The sequence below is a fragment of the Scardinius erythrophthalmus genome, assembly GCF_964197995.2.
Source record: "Scardinius erythrophthalmus genome assembly, chromosome: 2".
Taxonomy (NCBI): Eukaryota; Metazoa; Chordata; class Actinopteri; order Cypriniformes; family Leuciscidae; genus Scardinius; species Scardinius erythrophthalmus.
The window spans coordinates 21,234,287-21,255,268 of NC_138222.1; the positions used below are offsets into that span (position 1 = coordinate 21,234,287).

Below are 20,982 nucleotides of genomic sequence, written 5' to 3' on the forward strand. Positions count from 1 at the left end.
AAAATTAACATTTATATGCCCTAATATTTCATAAAAACAACGTTACAGTCAGGCGTTTCTGTTTGTGTATGAATGTTTCGGTTTTAGCAAACTGTATTGCTGCACTCAGTAAATATCGACTAAAATATGTTGAAATAAAATGTATTTGTATAAGCAACGTATTAAACTGCAAATTAACATTTATAATTCTTATAATAAAAATGAAAGACCTATGTTACAGACATATGAAAGACAACATTTCGTTGATTAGTTTTGGATATATTATACATTTTTAATGTAAAATATCTGCCACCTCAAATAAGCTTTCAAATAAGTTTGCCAATATTTGCTTATGTTAAATATAATATGTTTTGTCAAAAATAAAGTTATCAAATAATCAATCAAATCCTTAACACTAGAAGTCCCAGAGATTTGTAACCCTCCTTTAGCCAAGTGGATGCTAACTGGCTAGTCTTTTGGCTATCATTAGCATCAATTCATGTGTAAATGTGGTCATTACCTGAGCAATCTGCAGGGGGGTTGGGGGGTGTGTGTGAATGGTTGCTGGTGGCTTGTTTGTATGTGTGGGGGAGGGAGGGCTGTTAAAAGCAGAGAACTTGATTGACCATGTCTCACATTGGCATGTAAGGTCTTGCCCAGGTGTAAACAGGTATGAATTAGCACATCTAATTGCATGCAGCTTGCTCTCAAATGAGAGGTAATTCCTTTTGTGCTGAGGTGGATAAAATCTCACTGCACATAGCCTACTACTTCAGTCCCCTCAAGAATTCTGTGGTGTACGAACCTCCTCTCCAAGAAAAGAAAATGCAGAGAAGACTCACCACTCGGCAGGCCTTGGAAATTATCCTGAGTGAAGTAAACCCTTGTGACTCAGATGGAGAAGACATAGAACTACAGCCGGATTCGGACTCAGAGCTGTCTGATCTGTATTCAGGTTAAGTTTCATTTCATATTATTTCCTATTTCATTTCAAACCAGTAAGTGGAAAACACCAAAAAAGCAGAGTGGAGTGACATAAATATTTACTCTGCCTTTTTTGTATTGTCCACTTTTTTGTTTGTACTACTTAGCAGACATTCACTGCCATCTGAAGTGCAAAACATTATTAGTTGTTTCTTTGCTTTAGTTGTATCTTTTTATTTAGGAAGATATTTCAGACATTATTTCGATACAGAGAAGGAGATCCTGGAATTATTATTAGTATCTATGCATGCATTTGTGATATCATTTGACTTTTCCATTGCTCACAATTTGAATTTGTTCACACTGCAGATGAGGAGACTGCTCCTCAACCAAAAAAGAGAGCCCGTTTGGGGACTGACCTGACAGAGACAGCGAAAGATGGCACAGTGTGGCGTGAAGAACAGGTGGGGATGCGTCTCCCTTTCACCCCAATCAAAGCGTACGCTGCAGATGGAGAGCCAACGGCTAAGGCCAGGAAAAGTATCTCGAGTCGCCTTCAGAGCTTCCTGTGTTTCATCACTCTTGACATGCTTCATAGCATTCAAGAATGGACTATTCAACATGCACAGGAAACGGAGCATGTTCATTGGTTCATGGCCCTCCCTGAACTAATGGCATTTATTGCAATTTTCATCTTGCGGGGGCTTACCAAGGTTCCATCAATACGTGACTGCTGGTCAGCAAACCTGGGAAACCCACATATCATTGGAACAATGCCGCGAAACCGCTTCCAAGACATCATGCGACACCTACGCTTAGATGACAGGTCCACCCGGAGGGATCGAGCAAAGACTGATAAGTTTGCTGCAATTTCCAGTGTGTGGGGATCATTTGTCACCAATTGCATCACGTCCTACAACCCTGGTCTACATATCACCGTTGATGAACAGCTTTTCCCATCAAAGACTCGCTGCTGTTTCCTGCAGTATATTGCAACTAAACCTGACAAGTTTGGGATCAAGTTTTGGGTGGCTTGCGACCTAAAATCCAAGTACATTTGTAATGTCCTCCCATATCTTGGCAAGGACCCTAGTCGTCCCAGTGGAGAGAGACTGTCTGAAAATGTAGTGATGATGCTGATGGAACCATTCCTAGACAAGGGCAGAAATGTTACCACGGACAATTTCTTCACATCGCTGTCACTTGCTGTCACTTGTCAGACTGATAATACCACCAAAAGGAAGCCAAACACTGTCACCCTTTACAACACCACAAAGTGCGGCGTGGATGTGATGGACCAGATGGTGCGGGAGTACACTGTCCGCACAGGGACACGGCGCTGGCCAGTTGCCGTGTTCTATAACGTGATTGACATGGCAGCACTGAATGCACATGTGCTGTATCAAGCATGCACCGGAAGGCAGGAAAGACGGGTGGACTTCCTGGTGGAGCTTGCAAGAGAGTTGGCTAACTCTCATATGTGTGCGAAGAAGGCAAGAAAAGAACAATTGCTTCGGACACAACCCTCCACACCTAGCCCTGGAAAAAGAGCCATGTGTCAAGTCAAACACCAATGCAAGAACAATCATGCCACTGTGCGATGTGTTCACTGCTACAGATACACATGTGGTAAATGCAGACGGGAGATACCATGGCAGTGCCAGGATTGTGAGTGATTGCTGGAATGTACTCACTCTCTTTTTAATAATATTTGTAAATATGTGTACAAATGGTTGGTTTCTATTTTATTTTGTACTGTTTTTATCAATAAATCTCAGCAACAAAGGAAAAAAAAACATGTGTGTTGATTTCTCCCTAAGATGGCAAAGTGAAACACAAGTTTCCTTGAAGTGGCTCAGCATGGCCCCACATTATTTACATAACAAAAGCAACCGTTCACAGGTGATTAAGGATATTAGCCTAAAGCCTTCCAGCCCATCGGCTGTCCTGTGGGTTTTATAGGTAGAAAAGCCAAATGGCTGCTCTCTGGGACTTCTAGTGTTAACTTTGAAATATGTATGATAAAATGTATACTTTAGTTTTTACAAAGAAAGATTACACTTGAATTGTTGTAATTGTAACCTTTTTAATAAAAAAAATATATTTACAAGGTAGATGTAAACAAACTATTAAAAGGTAAATATAAGCCTTTTCTTTAAATAACTTTTATTGTGTTTTATTATTGACAAATTTGGGGAGAGGATAAATATTCCAAAACTGAAAATACAGTATGAGAATTAACTGCACAATTACTAGACATGTTTTCCTTGGATATTATAGGCCAAATTGCAAGCACAATATGTGGAAAAATAAAAAAGAATTGAGATGCTTCCAACTGTTGCTCTTGCATTCTTGTGGCTCAGTGATTCACCTGAATGAATGGCTAATTAAGTATTCAGGCCCCATTGTCTCTTCGGGTGTGAACCACTACATATACATGATCGTTGACGCCCACTCCGCATATGGCCTTTCTAAACAGAAAGTGCTTTGCAAAATTCAAATCAATGTATTGTGTTATGTGAATGATAAGGCAGGGTGATTTTCACTTCATTTTGAAGAAAAAACACTAGGCAATGACATATTTTAGACAAAAGTCTTATTGGCACATATTTAGAATGTGTTTTATGGCCTTATTTCAGAAACTTTAGTTTTTAGTTTTTTCAATAACCATGCATAAACATTATTCTCTCAAAAATGCAGACATGTACATTCTTGTTGCTCACATTTCATGGTAGCCCTGTTTGTGCTAAATAGTGTGTAATTTTGTTTTGCCATTAATATGTTTATAAGCAACTGAAAAAAGCAAAAATGTCAGGGCATGTCAGAACATCTCAAGGACCCCAAAAACACCTTAGACCCCAGAGGGTTAAATTTAATGAATTTGAATTCGTTTAACCACAATATTTATCTTGAATGTATCTGTGACCTCAGCTCAGATTACTGCCGCGGCAGATTACGTCATAAAGAGAATAAACTGACACCTTTCAAAGTCTGTGATTACAGCGCCACTCAGCGGTAAAAGGCAGCAAATACACATCCCAATTTTGCCGCCGCGGGAACGGCGGCGGTAAAAGTCTCATTCTGGTTGTCCACCATCTGTACTTCTGTTCACTGAAGTACTTCTGTTCGCTAGAAGTTCACTGCAACTTATCCAACATCCTAAAGATAAATTATTATAATTAGAAGATATTTCTAGTGTTATAAAATATTGCATATTAATATTTATTATCGCATATTAATTTTCCAAGCAAAATGTATATTTTAGTCATCTGCGCTCATATTTGGCGCGCATGCGCGCAGCAGCGCTCGTTCAATATGAAGATTAGCAGCAAAATGGATACATTTGCGCGACTTTCTAACATTTACAGATGGAGAATATACCTGTAAAATGTAAGTTTTGCACTGAGGGGAAAAAAACATGTCACAAACGCATAAAACAGCACAAAATATACGCTGTTTGATGGTGGATCGATTTGATCCACGATCGACCTCTAGGGCTGCTTCAGAAACGCGTGCACACGCAATTATCTAGACTTGATAAACCTGGATCAAATTAGCGAGATTGCGTGAACTTCAATTACCTTTTATGGAACCACTTTAGCCCCAACTTATTTGTTAGGCTCATTCAAGTCCGGTTTTGGAGTTTAATCCCCACTTTTCTAAGCGTCTTTTATGGAACAACCCTCTGTGCAGCAAAAATGGGAGACACTTAAACTCTGCGTTTAAACTGTATACAATAGAAAGATTCTCTTCACACAAAGCTACAATAAAACAAACAATATATATCATTGCAATTCATTTAAATAAACAATCAATTAGTCCTATGCAGCAAAAAGTTAGTTAAATAATAAAAGTAGCTAAAGGATCTCTTCACAAAAATTCAAAACAAAAAAGAAAGGAAAATTTACATATACTGCTCAATTAAATGAAAGGCTATCATTTAATCCTCTGCAGCAAAAATAGAGGCCCGCAAAAAACGTATGAAAAAACATTCCATAAACTACCTGCTGCAAAAATTCCCAAACAGGGTCACATTGTTTTGGATAGTGCATGTCAAGGCAATAAAATGCCTTGAAACAAACATCCACAGCCTTGAGGAGAGTCAACTGTTCCAGAGCTTGCCCATTCACCACCACAAAAAACTGTCCAGCCATTCCAAGCTCCAAGACAAAGGGGAAGGGTTTCGCTTCTCTCTGCCTTTCCAGGTACAGCACCATGTTGGTTCCAGACTAAATGAGGGAAAGACAATATCAGACACAGATAATTATTTAAAAGTGTGTCTTAGGTTTTCATAAGAGCAGTCTTAAATTAGTTAAATAACGTCTTAAAATAAAATGCGTGTCAGATCCAAGCAGCAATAACTATGATCATGATTAAAACAATTTATCGTGCAGCCCTACAAACAGGTGTAAAGAAATGAGCCTGCTCTATTGTCCCCTGTTGTTTTACTTACAGGTTGTACATCAATGAATGACGTTCTTGCCTCTTGAACAGTTGGCCGAAAGGAAAATAATAGGAATAATAGGAGAAAAGTAAACTGTTTTGTTACCAACATTCTTCAAACTATCTTCTTTTGTGTTCAGGAGAAGAAAGTCATTCAGGTTTGTAATAACATGAGGGTGAGTAAATGACAGCATTTTCATTTTCGGGTGAACTATCCCTTAAAGCAGTGCTTCTCAAACTGGTCCTGGGGACCCCATACCTCTGCACATTTTGTATATCTCCCTTATCTAACACACCTGATTTAACTCATCAGCTCATTAGTACAGACTGCAAGACTTAAATTGGGTGTGTCTGATGAGGGAGACATAGATTGTACAACAGGATCACTTGGAATAAAAATACATATAGATATCTGCTAAGTTTTCCAATGTTGTGTTTAATAACACTATAAAAGGACCTCAGGTAACATTTTTAAAAAATGCAATTCATGACCCCTTTAAATGCAATTATTTCTTCTGTTTTTAATTTAACATTTCTCCTAACCTGCAGACATGTTGTCTAAATTATTGAGGCCATCCATCTGTCGTTTATCTCTTTTGGCAAAGGCCAGGATCTTGTCAGCAAAGACAGGCAACCAGGATGAGCACATTTTGTCTGCAGCATCAGGGTGAAGAATACTGAAGTCCTGAAATATGTTTTTTTCTCCCTAATCAGACACACCTGATTCAACTCATCAGCTCATTAACCCATGTGATAATGAGCTGATGAATTGAATCAGGTGTGTTTGATTAGGGAGACAAAGAAAACATGCAGTGTTGGGGGTCCTTCAGGAGCAGGGTTGAAGAACACTGAAGTAGAGGAACTTAATATTAAACAATACTTTTGATCTGTCATTGACACCATTATTGGAGAACTAGGCTGTGTTCAGCCCCGACAAAACGTTGCACAACGTTTTTTAAACAGAAACGGTGATGCGTTGAACACACTGTTTTGATGACGCAAAGTTGCAACTATGGCAGCTGAGAAGGCCATTCTTTGTGTTCTTTGTGAAGAATTTTCGGAGCCTGATGAAGTCGGTATAAATGTCGGTATAAATATGTGTTTAATACTACAAAATATGCCCGATGTTACAGTTACTGCACTTGCCGCCCAGAACAAAAGACAACATCCCAATCGAGTGAAGGGATTGCTGAAACTGAAATGAAAGCACACATCTTACCTAATTCAGACTAAAGCACATCTATTTAGCCTCACATACTGACTTTATTTGTAGTTCATACTGTTTTAATACCCTGTATTTTCTTTCTCATTTTTAGGAAAAGCACTTAATTACCATTGTTTATTTCTATACCAAATGTCATACACTTGCAATGAAGCTAAAAATATAAACAACTACATCATTATGTTGATATCCTATATTTTTACAATAAAACTTACGACAAACATGTCTTCTAATATCCTCAGTTGTTGCGTATACTGAGCTGCATCGAACACATTTGTAAATTACTTTCCTTGAACCCATTGTGCGAGTTCACTTTAATGTACTGTAATGAGTGCTTTATATACATGTTGCTGCTGATTGGACTGCAGTTCTGACACACCCACCAAACAAGAGAAAACGTATCTCAAACCCCGTTGCACACCGGTGCACGCCGTTTCCATCAAACATGATGTTCAACCCGGAAACCGTTGCAAAACGTTGCGCACCATTTTGAACTTCAACTTGAACTTGAACTTGAACGTGCCCCTGAACTGTGCTGGACGATGACATCACATGTGAACCGCAGCTGTTTGTGTCAACAATAACATCCATAAAAATAAAAAGTTCAATAAATAATCACCTCATAGTCAATAAGTAAATTCATTCAGAATAGTCAATACTTTACAACAACATCTAATTCATGGAAGCAAATGTATAATGTTAATATTGTTATACATTAAGACAAAACATACATCTTTTGACAAAACTGAAAAAGATAAATCTGAAATCTTATAACTTTAAAATATATTCCAGGTTCCTCAGAAACAGTACAATTCAAATGTACAACAATTCAATTTACAATGCAGTCAATATTAACATTTTCACTCTGGGACAATTCACACAGGGCATTTTAAGTAAATGATAAGCCTCAACACAATTGTAGGTAGCTTGATGCTCTCCTTCTGAATGCCCAAAAGATACTGCAGAAAAGTCAGTGTACGTTTAGTTGGTTTCCTGTACTTAATGTTGAACAGAGAGTAGGCACTCATAGTAAGGCCTACACCCATTGTTATGTCATCAGGTTCATCAGCAAGCAGTTTTTTGCCATTAAGAAAAACTGCAATGCTGCTTTCACCAAATGGGTCTCCTGTAATCACCATAGTTGGTGTGAGGTTCTGTGGAGGCTGTTGGTTGAGAAAAAAAAAGGATAAGATACATTTTTATTACAAAACATTTACATTAATTAATTTTTCACAAACATTTATTCAAAGTGTCTTAAAAATTAGGAACATCAAATGCAACTGGTCACAGAGCTAAAAATATACATAATATACAATGTCATTTTATTGTTGTAGTAAAGCCTTTTATGATTGTGGAGCAGTTAAATGCACAAAATCACTAGCAATAACTGGCAAAATTTTAAGCTGATTATTTTAATTGTCAATGGCCCAAAACATTTGCATGTATATATATAAAAACTTACCTCGTTTATCATGTACAGTCCAGCAGGATCATCATGTAACAGGTACGGCAAGACAAGGATTCCTGCAATGACCATTAGTCCTACAAATATGGAGAAAATAACAGTTTAATAAACTATAAAAACATTTTTTTTTTTAAAGGTTACTGATGTTTCTCTGCAACAGTGCTCCATAAAAGAAATGTGATTTCTCCAATAACTTTTGGGTAGAATTATTACAATATGTACAATAAATATGATCAGTATAAGCACAATGTATTTTAACAATACATATACACATATGAAAAATATAGTTATAGAATACACCCTTTATCACATATAGTAGTTGCTGTGCACAAAGTATTGTTACTGAACAAATTACTTCAAATAGATTATTATGCTGAGTGTGATAGGGGTTCACAAACACAGAAAAAAACTAATAGGGTGAATTCACATTGATTGGGACACTTTTTTGTCATTGAGATAACTAGTAAAAAGTCCCAATCAACCCTACAACAGATAGTTTACTAATATAAACTTTCATTGCTTAATTTCATTGCTTAATTTTTTATTGCTAATTAAAGCAATACAAATATTCACCTTTGTGTGCTTCTTCAGCATGTGATTGAAGTGCTGTGGTGTACATAGCCAGAAGGTCCTTAGCCACACATCTTCTCTGTGCCTCAGTCAGTATTTTCTCTGCAGCGGTCCCAAATCCAGTCAAAATTCTTCTGTCCACATCAATATTATATGTTGTTTTCATTTCTGAAAAAATCTGATTTGACAAAGATCTCTTTAGGAATTACATTACCATAGATATTAATGTCACTTGAAATACTTTTTGAAGCACATTATTGTTTGTATTTAAACAAAATATGTCAATCTTACAATTGCAGGTAAGCGCAAGGCAGGGTACTGAATCAGTATTTTGTGAGTGGTTCTCTCTTTTATGAAGGCATCTCTCTCTCTCGGTTCTCTTCATTTTATCCTTCAGCATGGAGATGTTAGGTTTCTTTTTCTCACATTCTGTCTTCATCTTGCTTATGTGCTGACTTATACTAAATTCATCCTCTGTAGTCACCTGAGTAATGGAAAAAACAATAGTTGTAATAGTTTAACCCCCTGAGGTCGACGGTATCGCCGGCGATACCAGCTCGCTTTTTTTTTATCAGTGTAAAAGAAACTCATGAATACTCTGTTGACTTTGATTTTCCATAGGAGTTCCATACATCAATCGATTCTGTTAAATGTGTATTATTTTTGTGTATACTCACAATAAAAACATAGTGTTGTGCTTTTCGACAAATAAAGAAAAATTAACACGAAGCGAGTTCTGCCTTCTCTCTGTCCGTGTAGTCCATTCTGAAACGCGTCCGAAAATGAACCATAACTCAGTGAATACTTCTCACACATACAAGTGATATATGTCTTTATGAAGCTTGAAATCTCTTCTTTTAAATGAAGTAATTTATATAAAAAACAAATATTCTCATCTTGTGAAATCTGTATTAAAAGAGAGCGATTCCAGTCGACCTAATTAGAGCTAATTCAAATGTAATGTGACTCCGCCCACGGAGAGCGTGCGCTATTCAAACGCAAATGGCTGAGGTAATCCGCGCAATCCTGTGAACGCCCCCATCAGCTCGAGAAAACCAAAACACAAGTTTATTCAGAACATTACTTGCTTACACCGTCTTGCAGCGCTGTGAGGAATAATGAGGAATACGAGGAATACGAGCTGAGGAATACTAGTAAGTTTTTCCTTCTCGGGTTTCTGTTTATTGACGAATGAACGGCATGCGCTCTGTTTTTTCTCCATTATGGACGCGAGCTCTAAAAAAAAAAAACACTAAAAGACTTTCAAACTTTCACAGAGACCTCAAAACAGAAAGTACAAATCCTTTCTTTAAAACGAATTTCGTTTTGTATCAATTGTATCTTAATTTTAATAATTTTTTCATTAACAACTTTCCTGGATTTAAAGTAAATAAGCCTATATCGTCAACGAATGATGATGTTTTAGCAAACTGTATTGCTATACTGAGATGAGTAAAAATCGACTGAAATATGTTGAAATAAAATGTTGGCTATTTGTATAAGCAACGTAAACTGCAAATTAACATTTATATGCCCTAATATTTCATGAAAACAACTTTACAGTCAGGCGAAATATGAAAGACAACATTTTGTTTAGTAGATTTGGGTACAGTTTTTACTGTAGAATATACTGCCTCGTCAAATAAGCTTTTGTTTAGCAATTTCTATATATAAAATAGCCTAATATTTTTGTCAAAAATAAAGTCATCAACTAAGATGTTAGCTGTTCCAATGTTGGCTATATTCAAAGTAATGAATACATAGATAAAATGTAGGCCTATAATCTTTCTCTTTTTTTACAAAGAAAGAGTACACTTGAAATATTGTTGAAATTGTAATTATTGTTGTAATTGTAACCTTTTTAATAAAATAGCACAACATATGTACAAGATAGATGTAAGCAAAATCTTAAATGGTCAATATAAGTCTTCTTCTAAATATCTTTTGTCCAAGCATTGTGGCTCAGCCAGTTTCACACCTGTGTGAATGGCTCATCATTATGCAGAGTGGGTGGTAATTCAGGTGAAAACCACTCCTCGTTCACGCCCCCTCGCATATTGGCTTTCCAAGCAAAACCTGTTTTACATCAATTTAAATCAATGTATGGTTTTATTTGAACGATAAAGCAAGACTATTTTCACATAATTTTGAAGAAAAAACTATAGGCGACGACATCCATTGGTCAAAAGTCTTATTGACACATATTTACTATGTGTTTTGTGGCCTTATTTCAGAAATTTTAGTTTTTAGTTTTTTCAATATCCACGCATAAACATTATTCTCTCAAAAATTAAAACATGTACATACACGTGGCTCACATATTATGGTAGCCCTGTTTGTGCTTTATAGAGTGAATTTACACCTTTGCCATTAATATGTTTATAAGCAACTGAAAAAAGCACAAATGTGAGAGCATGTCAGAACATCTCAAGGGCCCAGAAAACCGCTCAGACTCCAGAGGGTTAAAGTCAACAGTGACCAAAAGAGCAACACTCTCAGACAAATACAAAACTAAGACAAAACTGGAATGATGCAGAACATTTAAATGCAAGTGTATTAAACGTACATCAGCAATTGAAGATGGATCATTTTCATTTTCAGCCAGGCTTCTTTTTTTGCCTTTTCTGATGTATTGTCCTGGCACATTAATTAAATTCAGATCTACAAGAGGTTTCCGTTCCTTCTTGAATTTGTTTCTCAGCATTCCATGCCAGGATTCTGTTGGAAAGTTTTCTTTCATCGACGCAAAACCAGGAGACGTTGGGATCACGTTCAAACAAAGTTATTCTTTATTGAGGACTTCGCGTTGACGTGGCTGCAGGAATCCAACATAATCTAACTAAGGGAACTTTACATGGTATCTTATAGGCATTTTAGGAGGAGGGACTTTTGAAGGTGGAGACAAATTCAAACAAAGCATGTAACAGGTTTAGGTAACACCCTAGACTGAGGGTCTGGCCAATCCTAATTCAATCAGCATAAGGCTCCAAGAGCCATTTGGGTCCGAAAGCCATTTGCAGAACAAAAGGTGAGATTCTCAGTGAATCATTCGTGTGCTAATCCCATCAGTCTGAGTGAAACTGGAGCTTCAAGAGCCATTTAAGACAATAAGGAGAGAACAGGAATTGCAACTTTGCTGAGATCTTAACCTTAACCTGTTAAGCTGCAACCCCACTTTTGAAAAATCCCAAGAAATGACATACCCAAACTGAAACAGATACAGTTCATGAACCCTTTGTACTAAAAGCACAAGTATGATCTCATTTGAAAGCTGACACCTGGCAGTTTATTGTAATGTAGAATTAATTATTGTCATAATGACAAAAAATTGTTATAAATAGCTTCAAAGTTTTGTAAAGTTATTAGAAATTATTTTTTATGAAACATCCTCATGAAAATAAAATTGAAGTTGGCCCTGGAGCAGTCTAGAAATGCACTACAGCTAATGCCACATGTCTAAACATTTTATGTTTAAAATCTTAAGATAATAAGTCCAAAACTCTGTATTTAGTGAAATGTTTTTCAAGACCATGTCATGTGACTTTATTTTGATTTGATGCTAAAATGCTACTGATATTTAGTGTCATCTTCTTACCATCTATGCAGTATATTGTCTTTATTGTTTTGTGGTGCAAACGAGCCCCATTCAGTCTCAGTCTCCCCCTGCACACATTCACACCTCTCCAGCCAGGTTATGGCTCTAAATATGCATTTCTTTTGTCTGCATTAGTTACTAACGACTGGCTATTCACATGCTATTCATATGGTTTCAGTCACTAATTTATTTTCTCAAAGTTCACCCTTACATTCTAAACTGTTTTAAATGCATTTCTTGAATAAAGAAACATTTCAGTAAGCATTCAAAAAATAATAAAAATATAACTTCTAGGTGGCAGGTGCACCTAGGGCTAGCTAGCATGTTAGCTTAGCACACCATCAATACACGACAATTTATGAGATTAAAACCATGTTTGTGCTTATAAACTTACTTTATAAAGCAAATCGAGTATTTTAAATAATTTTCTGTGATCTAATTTGGCTTCAGATAAAAAAATCAGACAGAAAATATACTATTGTATACTGTTCTGCACAATGATAGTCTATATAGATTAGCATTACATTATAAATATAATCTATTATTATGGAAATACCTGGCATGGATTGAAAAACACAGGTAACTCAAATATCATAGCAAACATGTTTATTGTCTTCAAAACGACTGTATCTCCATGTTACAGCCATAGTTACAGCGCGATCTCTTGTTAGCTGTGTGTGTGTTCGAGGCTTCCTGGATTGTCACATGATTATGGCACTTCTTCATGTTCTAATACTGTGCACAGGGCGGCGAGGGCGCCCTCATGCTATTGGTATGAATTGAAAACGCATTAACAGAGTATACAAACGCTCATAATGATTACATCGACGCATTTGGGTATAAATTCAATAAATATTATTCCTGTCTATAGAAATCTGATGTAAACCTATGAGAATATATCAATATTTCTCCAAATCTGCACATTTTTTAGCTAAAAGCCCGGAAGGACGTTGTTTTGTGTATCGCTGTCATGACGACGGCACGGGAGTTTTTTTATGAATGAAAGCGGCTGACGCGCATAATTCATATCAAAGGTATCGACTCATTTTTTCATTTCATAACTCCTGACACAAATTAAGAAATAACTGTCGCTATAAGTTTCTCAGAATACAATAGTGGTCAAATTCTGAAACTTGAGTCTTATATCTTTGTAATGATGTATAGTTTGTCAAGGTATAACATTAAATCTGATAGTAACTTTGAACTATTTATAAAAAAAAACGCTTCAGTGCGCCCGCGCTCTGGCAACGGTTAACAGGTTAAAAACTAAAATCAGTATTCTTCACCGTGATGTTATGTAAGGAAGCATATCTGAAATAGATTCTTAAATTTGTAACCCTTCAGTCCCCTCTTTGAGAGTTCTCAAATACTCTCACAAAATACAAATTTAGACACTTAAAAGTTCATTCTTGTAACTTGAAAAAGTTACAGGCACAAGCATGATCTGTGTTGTTCATCTGTAATTGCATGCTGACACAGAAACAAAACATGCAATTAGGGTCAGTGAAGTCCTTACGAGTAATAGTCTTTTCTGGTTGAAAACTGTTATTTTCTCATGAGCAAGTTTCCGAACCATGAAGAATTATCTTCAGTCAACTGGTGTAATTTTGTTGAAAAATCAAGACTGCTTGTTGGTTAACCCGACATTAACCCGGTGCAGCACTCATGTAATGGTGCAGGCTTGTAGTCTTGATCATGTCGATGGATGACTGAAGGTTTCGTATGTGAGTCTCTGCGTTGTGTATTTTTTCTTTTTCTTTTGTGATTGGCTCGTTCAGCAGTTGTCGTCTTGAGGTTGTGGCTTCATATGCAGGTGAGACGGTCATTGCACATGGGTCTCGGGACAAGTGTTTATCTGCACAGAGTAAGAAAGAAAACAAGAGACGACAGAGCAGTATTTCTTCAAACACTAGGGTTGTATGGTTTTTAGAGTCTGCTGTTGTTGTTTCATTCTTTCCCTATTTCTTAAATTATTTGACACCTATGGACCAGTGAGGTGGGGATAAGAGGGGGGATGAGGAAATCTTCACCACATGGCTGACCCCCGATGCCTGTTGCACTTCGGTTCTTCCATGGGCTCCGCACTGGTCTGTGTGTCCTATTCTGTCCCTGTTGTGTGCACACTGTACAGTGTGTGAGAAAATTGGCACATTTCCATTCTCCAGTGAAACATCAGTCTTAATATACATCATAATACTAGAGCATGGGGGTCTGACTGGAATATTTCTGTGGTATAACATTTAAGGCTGTGAGTATACTGAATGTCCCCCAAACAAAGGCTGTGACAGTCAATAAGTCTTTCATCTTTGTTGTAAGTTACTGGGGAGATTAAGCAATCACAGCCCAAATGGTTAACACCTCAAAAAGCTTACCCACGAGTCCAATGATGAGGGGAGGGGTTGCTTTAAAGTAGCAAACAAATGTAGTAAAAGCTGCATAACATTGTTAACTTGTCTTAAGTTATTTTTGTTTTTTCTACATTCTTTTCCAAAATGTCTGTGCTTGCCACAGTAGAACAACTGGCTTCTCTAGGACATTTGCGTTTCTGTTTCTCTGAATTGACCTTAAAGGAAGCTGCTACAATTTTTACTCTTGCCTTGACATCAGAGTCTCTTTCCCAAGTAGCTAACTTGTCCAAGTTGTTTTGCAGGGTTCTACTGGACCATGTTAATTCTACGTAAGGCAATGCATTTTTATGTTCTGACAGAAGACCCTGAAACCATGCGCGAACTAGGGGACCATTATCACCTAGCACCTTCTCTGAAGTGTCAGCAATTCTGCTGTAAGCTGCAGCGGTCTGGCAAAATCTTTGTGTACTCACAAACAGTTTCACCCTTCTTCTGTACACTACTAGTGAGCTTTGACCAGTCCACGTTCGGTCCAACAATGTTTTTTAACACTTTAACAACTTCCTCTCTCAATTCATCTTTACTGGCCTGTTGCAGTTCAGAATTATTTACAGCACTTTCAAAATCATTGAATTCTGACTCAGTCAAGATCTGTGATATTAGCTTAGTGACTTCAGCTAGAGACATATCGTAGAGCCGCATCTTTTTGGACAACTCTCTCCTAAACTCAGAAAAATTTCTTTGCACTGATGGCAAACTTTCAGCAATTCTCTCAATATCTTTAGGACCTAAAGATGTTTTGACTGCTTGTGGCTGCAATATGGGGGTTGCAAATGCAACTGTATCAACACCTTTTCCCTGAGGCTTTTGTCTAGCTCCGCACACTTCAACTGCATTTACATCTGCATTGACATTGTCCTCTATACTATCAAAAGACTGTAAATCAGGATAGCTTTCATCTGACTGTTGGTTTTCTGAGTCACATTTGGTTGAGGCTTTGTTATGGCCCACATTTGTCTTGAGACAGGACACCTGAGTCTGCAATTGTTTGATCTGTTCTTTTAACTTAGCAATACACTGCGCTTGTTCTTGTGCAATGGATAAGCTAAATTCTCTGTGACAACAGATCATGGCTTTCACATTGTTCTTGCGAATACTGGCTTTTTACAAACTTCAATTGACCATACTTTTTCTGCATCAATGCCAAATTTCTTTGTTAAATTCAATCTGACTTCCTCAGTCACGATTGAGTCCATGTGCTCTCTTAACAAAGACTTAAACTCATTGTCTGTCCATAAAGGTGTAATCGGTCTAGTACTTTTCCTAAACATTTTGTGAATTTCTATGTTACCACACAAACAAACACTAAAAACTTCTCTCTACTGTCTAGAATAGAGGGTACAATCTTATTAGCACATGACGCTAAATCTTCTCTAGCTTACAAAGGATAGGTCTTCTCTAGCAAGAGGATACACACAATATTAACATGTAACTGTTAATCTTCCCTGCCTGGACAACAAACAGAGGATAAATTTCATCTCTAAAAGAAAACTTTTTAGAGAATAACTTAGTTAACCAAACTCTACAGCTGTTTGTTAACTACTTCTCTGAACGGTGCAGAGGAAAACAATTTTGTACTGGTCTGCAATGGTTCTTTGAATGGAGTGAAATTCACCAAGTCCTTTCGTTTGTAGAGAACGATTCCGTCTGGAAAAATTCAGTCTTTGAGATCTTTTTGGAGCTTGAAGTTTCAAGATTCAGATCTTTGAGCTTGTAGTTTTTTTGTTGAGTTTCCTTTTTCTCCATCCGGGTCACAGCACCATCTGTTGGAAAGTTTTCTTTCATCGACGCAAAACCAGGAGACGTTGGGATCACGTTCAAACAAAGTTATTCTTTATTGAGGACTTCGCGTTGACGTGGCTGCAGGAATCCAACATAATCTAACTAAGGGAACTTTACATGGTATCTTATAGGCATTTTAGGAGGAGGGACTTTTGAAGGTGGAGACAAATTCAAATAAAGCATGTAACAGGTTTAGATAACACCCTAGACTGAGGGTCTGGCCAATCCTAATTCAATCAGCATAAGGCTCCAAGAGCCATTTGGGTCCGAAAGCCATTTGCAGAACAAAAGGTGAGATTCTTAGTGAATCATTCGTGTGCTAATCCCATCAGTCTGAGTGATACTGGGGCTTCAAGAGCCATTTAAGACAATAAGGAGAGAACAGGAATTGCAACTTTGCTGAGATCTTAACCTTAAAAACTAAAATCAGTATTCTTCACCGTGATGTTATGTAAGGAAGCATATCTGAAATAGATTCTTAAATTTGTAACCCTTCAATTCCTGCAAACAATTTAATAGTAATACAGGTATTAAAGGGAAAGTTTAATCACAAATGAAACTTCTGACATCACTTACTAATTTTCCTGTTATCATTCACTTCCACTGCATCTCTTATCCATAAGCGAATGGTGATTTTGGCTTTAAATTCTGCTTTTTTCATTGACTTCAATCATGAACCATTTAAATAATAGAAACTATTGAAATAATGTTCAAACTAATGTAGAATTAATACTACTAATTTACTGCTTCAAGTCAAAACATGGGGACATGCTATTTATTTAATAAATTCCATCAAAGGTGGAAAGGACTTAAGCACAAACTTAGGACAGTGATACAATGCAATTTTTATCATAAAAAAATCATCTTACATGTCCAATGCCTGTTTGGTCCCTCAAGTATGGATACATCTCAATAAGTGCAGTACACACTTCTTTATACTGCTGCTGTGTAGGATACCTTAGACAAAATTATACATTTGCAGTTATAAAGTAAATGCTGTGTCATTGTGTACATTGGATAGCAGATCAACTAATATTTACACAGATGTCTATTCAAAATGTAAACATGTTTCCTATTAGTAATAATATATGTCTTACCAAGTTAGGGTGCATATATAGTCAAACAACACCTGCACAATCTGCGACCTCCATTTAGAACGGAATGTTGGCTGGTGCAATTCAGCCATGTTGTTTTCCATTTTTTGTTTCAACAGAGCTGGAAAATCTGGTAATTTGAAAATTGTTGGCCAAGTTTGTCCTTAATTTGTCTCATGAACTATATTAGATGATGGTCCATTTCCACCAGATGAAGTGAGCACTAAGTTACAGGGCAAAATAATCATTAAAGGGCACCTATTATGGAATTTTGAAATTTACCTTTCATGTAGTGTGTAACATAGATCTAAGTGAACAAAAACATCCTGCAAAGTTTGAAATATGAAAGTGCACCGTATATAAAGTTATTGTCTTTCAAAAGTAAGAGTCGACTCTTGAGTCATTTTTATGAATCGTTAGAAGACCGAAGCTTTTTCTCTGACTAGATGATGTCAACTTGTCAAGTTATTTGAATACGATACGCCCACTTACTGCGCTCCAAGGCCAGGGAAAACTTGAAAACATCATGGCGACGAGACGCTAGGTGTGTTCGACATCGGCTGCGGCTGGATGTAACCGTTTATATACTGTCTATGGATGTAACCGATCGGCAAAAGTAGCCGCGTGCAGGCGTGGAGGAGCTGCAAACGGAGACGTGAAGTCGGACACTTTCTGGTTCCCGTAGTGACCGCTCACGTGGTGTTTGCACACTTTACCACAGCTGAAGTGAAATAAATGCAATATTTGCCTAATAATACACAGATGTTTCAGAGACATTTTCATTCAATACTTTATGTATTGCTTCATACAGCGTCTGTTTGAACAAGAATAAAGTTCAACATAAGCTACTATCAATGAAGTGGAGTCTACGTTTTTTAATCAGTTTTAATTTGATAAACAGGTGTTCGAATAAACACGCAAGCTGCATGAAGTCGAACAAGCCTGCTGTGTTCTGAAGTGCGAGTGTGCGACACAAAAGCAAAACTTTTTCTGCACAGAGTCCCGTTGATCACAACTGACTGGGTCATCTGACCAATCACCGCAGATTAGCGTCACGCAAAGGAGGGGTTTGGAAAAATGAGTCGTTGAACGAATCATTTGGGAGTCGGTGAGCAAATCAGGTAAAAATAAATGCATATTATACGACAACAAAAGGGTTTTTTGTCATTGCATTGATGTAAAACTGTTGTTGGGGACTCCCAAAACAACATTAGGAACATTTTAAATGTCATAATAGGTGCCCTTAATATATTTCAAAATGTTCAATTGGACTGATGCTGAACTAAAGTTGAGAAAAACAGAAAACTTCAGATTTAATTAAATTGACTTACTCATGATTCTTGTCCATACTCTTGACGATATTCAGGTTGTCCATCATTCAATTGAATTTAATATCAAGAAATTAAATAATTAACATTTTTTACTTTTTGAGATGAAAATGAAAAAAGTGGGAAAATGGAGGGGGAAAAATATTAACAAAAGGGACTGACTGTAATCCAGTGTCTAAGTGGTATTGATATCTGCCCATCTGACTTCCTGTAAACATCAAGGCAGTGGTAGCCAATCTCCTCGCCAGGTTTCACAACAGTCCATTCATGCTTCTCCTCAACAACACATGAGCTGAAATGATTGTCGAAGTAGGAGGGAATGAACATTTTCCCACACAGAAGCCAAGTCTGATTGACACAGTATATTCCCCGGATCTCCATAAACACTGGTATCTCCTCTGCATGCACTGTGTTGTAGTGACAATGATGTAGTTTCCCACATGGTATGCAACATTGTTTACATGGATGTATTTTGTTTTACTGATAGTCACAGGCACAGAGGTTGTTTTAGACATTAAGGCTTTGCGTGCGTCAATTGGCAGAGCCTCCACAGGAATATTTCGTGTGTCTGCAGTTTCAGTATTGATACCTAGGCAATAAGTATCTGATTGTTCCCAGCACTGTCTAAATTGATGTTGTCTGGCAAGAGTCTTTGAAATGTTTTTAAAGTTCCCAAGAACTGTGGCCACTCTTTTAAAATACTGGTATTTCGCTTCAAAACGGAGACATGACAGATGTACCAGAGGACCATAAGAAAGGATTAACCTTGGATAATGGATCATGTAATGCATCTTCGGGGTGATTTTGCCAGGAAAATGTTGATGGAACGTGGACAAAAACTCAACTATTTTCTCTGAAAGATATGGAATCCAGGATCTCCTTATTACAGGAGCAATGACAATGTCCACTATCTCTCGAAGAAGGAGGTAAAGACTCCATAGACAGTCGGTTTCTGGAATTTGTTCTGCAATCATGAATGGCAGTAGTCGAAAAAGAGTAAGATTCTCCATAGCACTGCCTCCCAAACGGCCACTTTTGAGAGCTCTGTCTGAGAGTGGTACAGGTTTTGATGACACAAAATTTTTGCTATATGGAAAGTTCTCAATCTCATAATTTAATTCACTTAGTGCAAAAAATTTCGATTTTAGCCACTGGGAGATACTTAGACTAAGGACCATTGGTATGATCCCTTCATGGAAATCATGCATAATGTCCGGTGGAAAGAGGTGTAATATTGGAGAGGACACATGCTCCAACTTTGAAAGGCAACAGGCATTAGTGATCCCATAGACTGATGAGTTTGCTGAATCTTCTTCAACAGCATCAAGATGATACTTGCAATTGGCAGCATTCCTCATGATGAACTCATCCTCTGTGAATTTAGTCTTGATGTCATTTGCATTTGCCAGACAAAAGGGGCAAACTCTTCCAGTTGAAAAACTTCTGGTGAGTCCTGCTAAGGCATGAGCAGATAGGTTATCTGCTGATACAGATGCCACTGTACCATTAAATAACCTACTTTCTCCGTCACATGACAACATAAGCCCAGTAGTTTCCAACATTGCAAGATCAGTAATAAGAGGCTGAAGTACTTCAGCATAAGATGTTAGTTAATTTTTGAGGAACCGATGGTGGACCAGTGTTAACAAATAAATGTTTTGTAGCTTGGATGTATCCTTGTGGTCCAGATTTCCCAGCTTAAAATAGACAGCAGTTAGTTTGTGTCTTCCTCTTTTTGAGCCAAGTGGATTGACCACTTCAAATTCATCCACATAAAAATGGAGACGTAAGCTGTGAAAGGTCATGTGTCTGTTTGATTTAAACACTTCATCATCTGTGAAATCTGTGAGAATTTCATCATTTACAGATTGGGCTCTTTTAAGAGTAGCCCAAATATCTTTGTTCTTTGCAACCTTTTGCAGCAAAGCAAGCAGAGGAATGTACTGGAATGAAACGATTGTTTCATTCTCTTGTTTATTGAGGAATATCTCAATGGGTTGTATCATATCCAGCTCTTTGATGCAGTATTGTTCCAGCATCCATTCAGAACTAATGCTCTTAACCCCCTGGGGTCGACGGTATCGCCGGCGATACCAGCTCGCTTTTTTTCAGTTCAGTTCAAAAGAAATTAATTTTGCTCTGTGGACTTTGATATTACAAGCAAGTTTCATA

The 20,982-nt window shown here is 37.3% G+C and overlaps 2 protein-coding genes across 3 annotated transcripts in view; both read left to right on the forward strand.

Moving 5' to 3' along the window:
* Positions 1–20,982, forward strand: part of trmt44 (tRNA methyltransferase 44 homolog) — a 181,183-nt gene that overhangs the window by 73,724 nt on the left and 86,477 nt on the right. The gene's annotated exons all lie outside the window — the stretch shown is intronic.
* LOC308685809 (piggyBac transposable element-derived protein 3-like) lies at positions 691–4,779 on the forward strand (the record flags this gene model as incomplete). Its single annotated transcript, XM_081357828.1, has 2 exons — positions 691–934; positions 1,273–4,779. 2 exons carry the CDS (start codon positions 691–693, stop codon positions 2,577–2,579), a joined length of 1,551 nt encoding a protein of 516 aa, XP_081213954.1. The 3' UTR covers positions 2,580–4,779.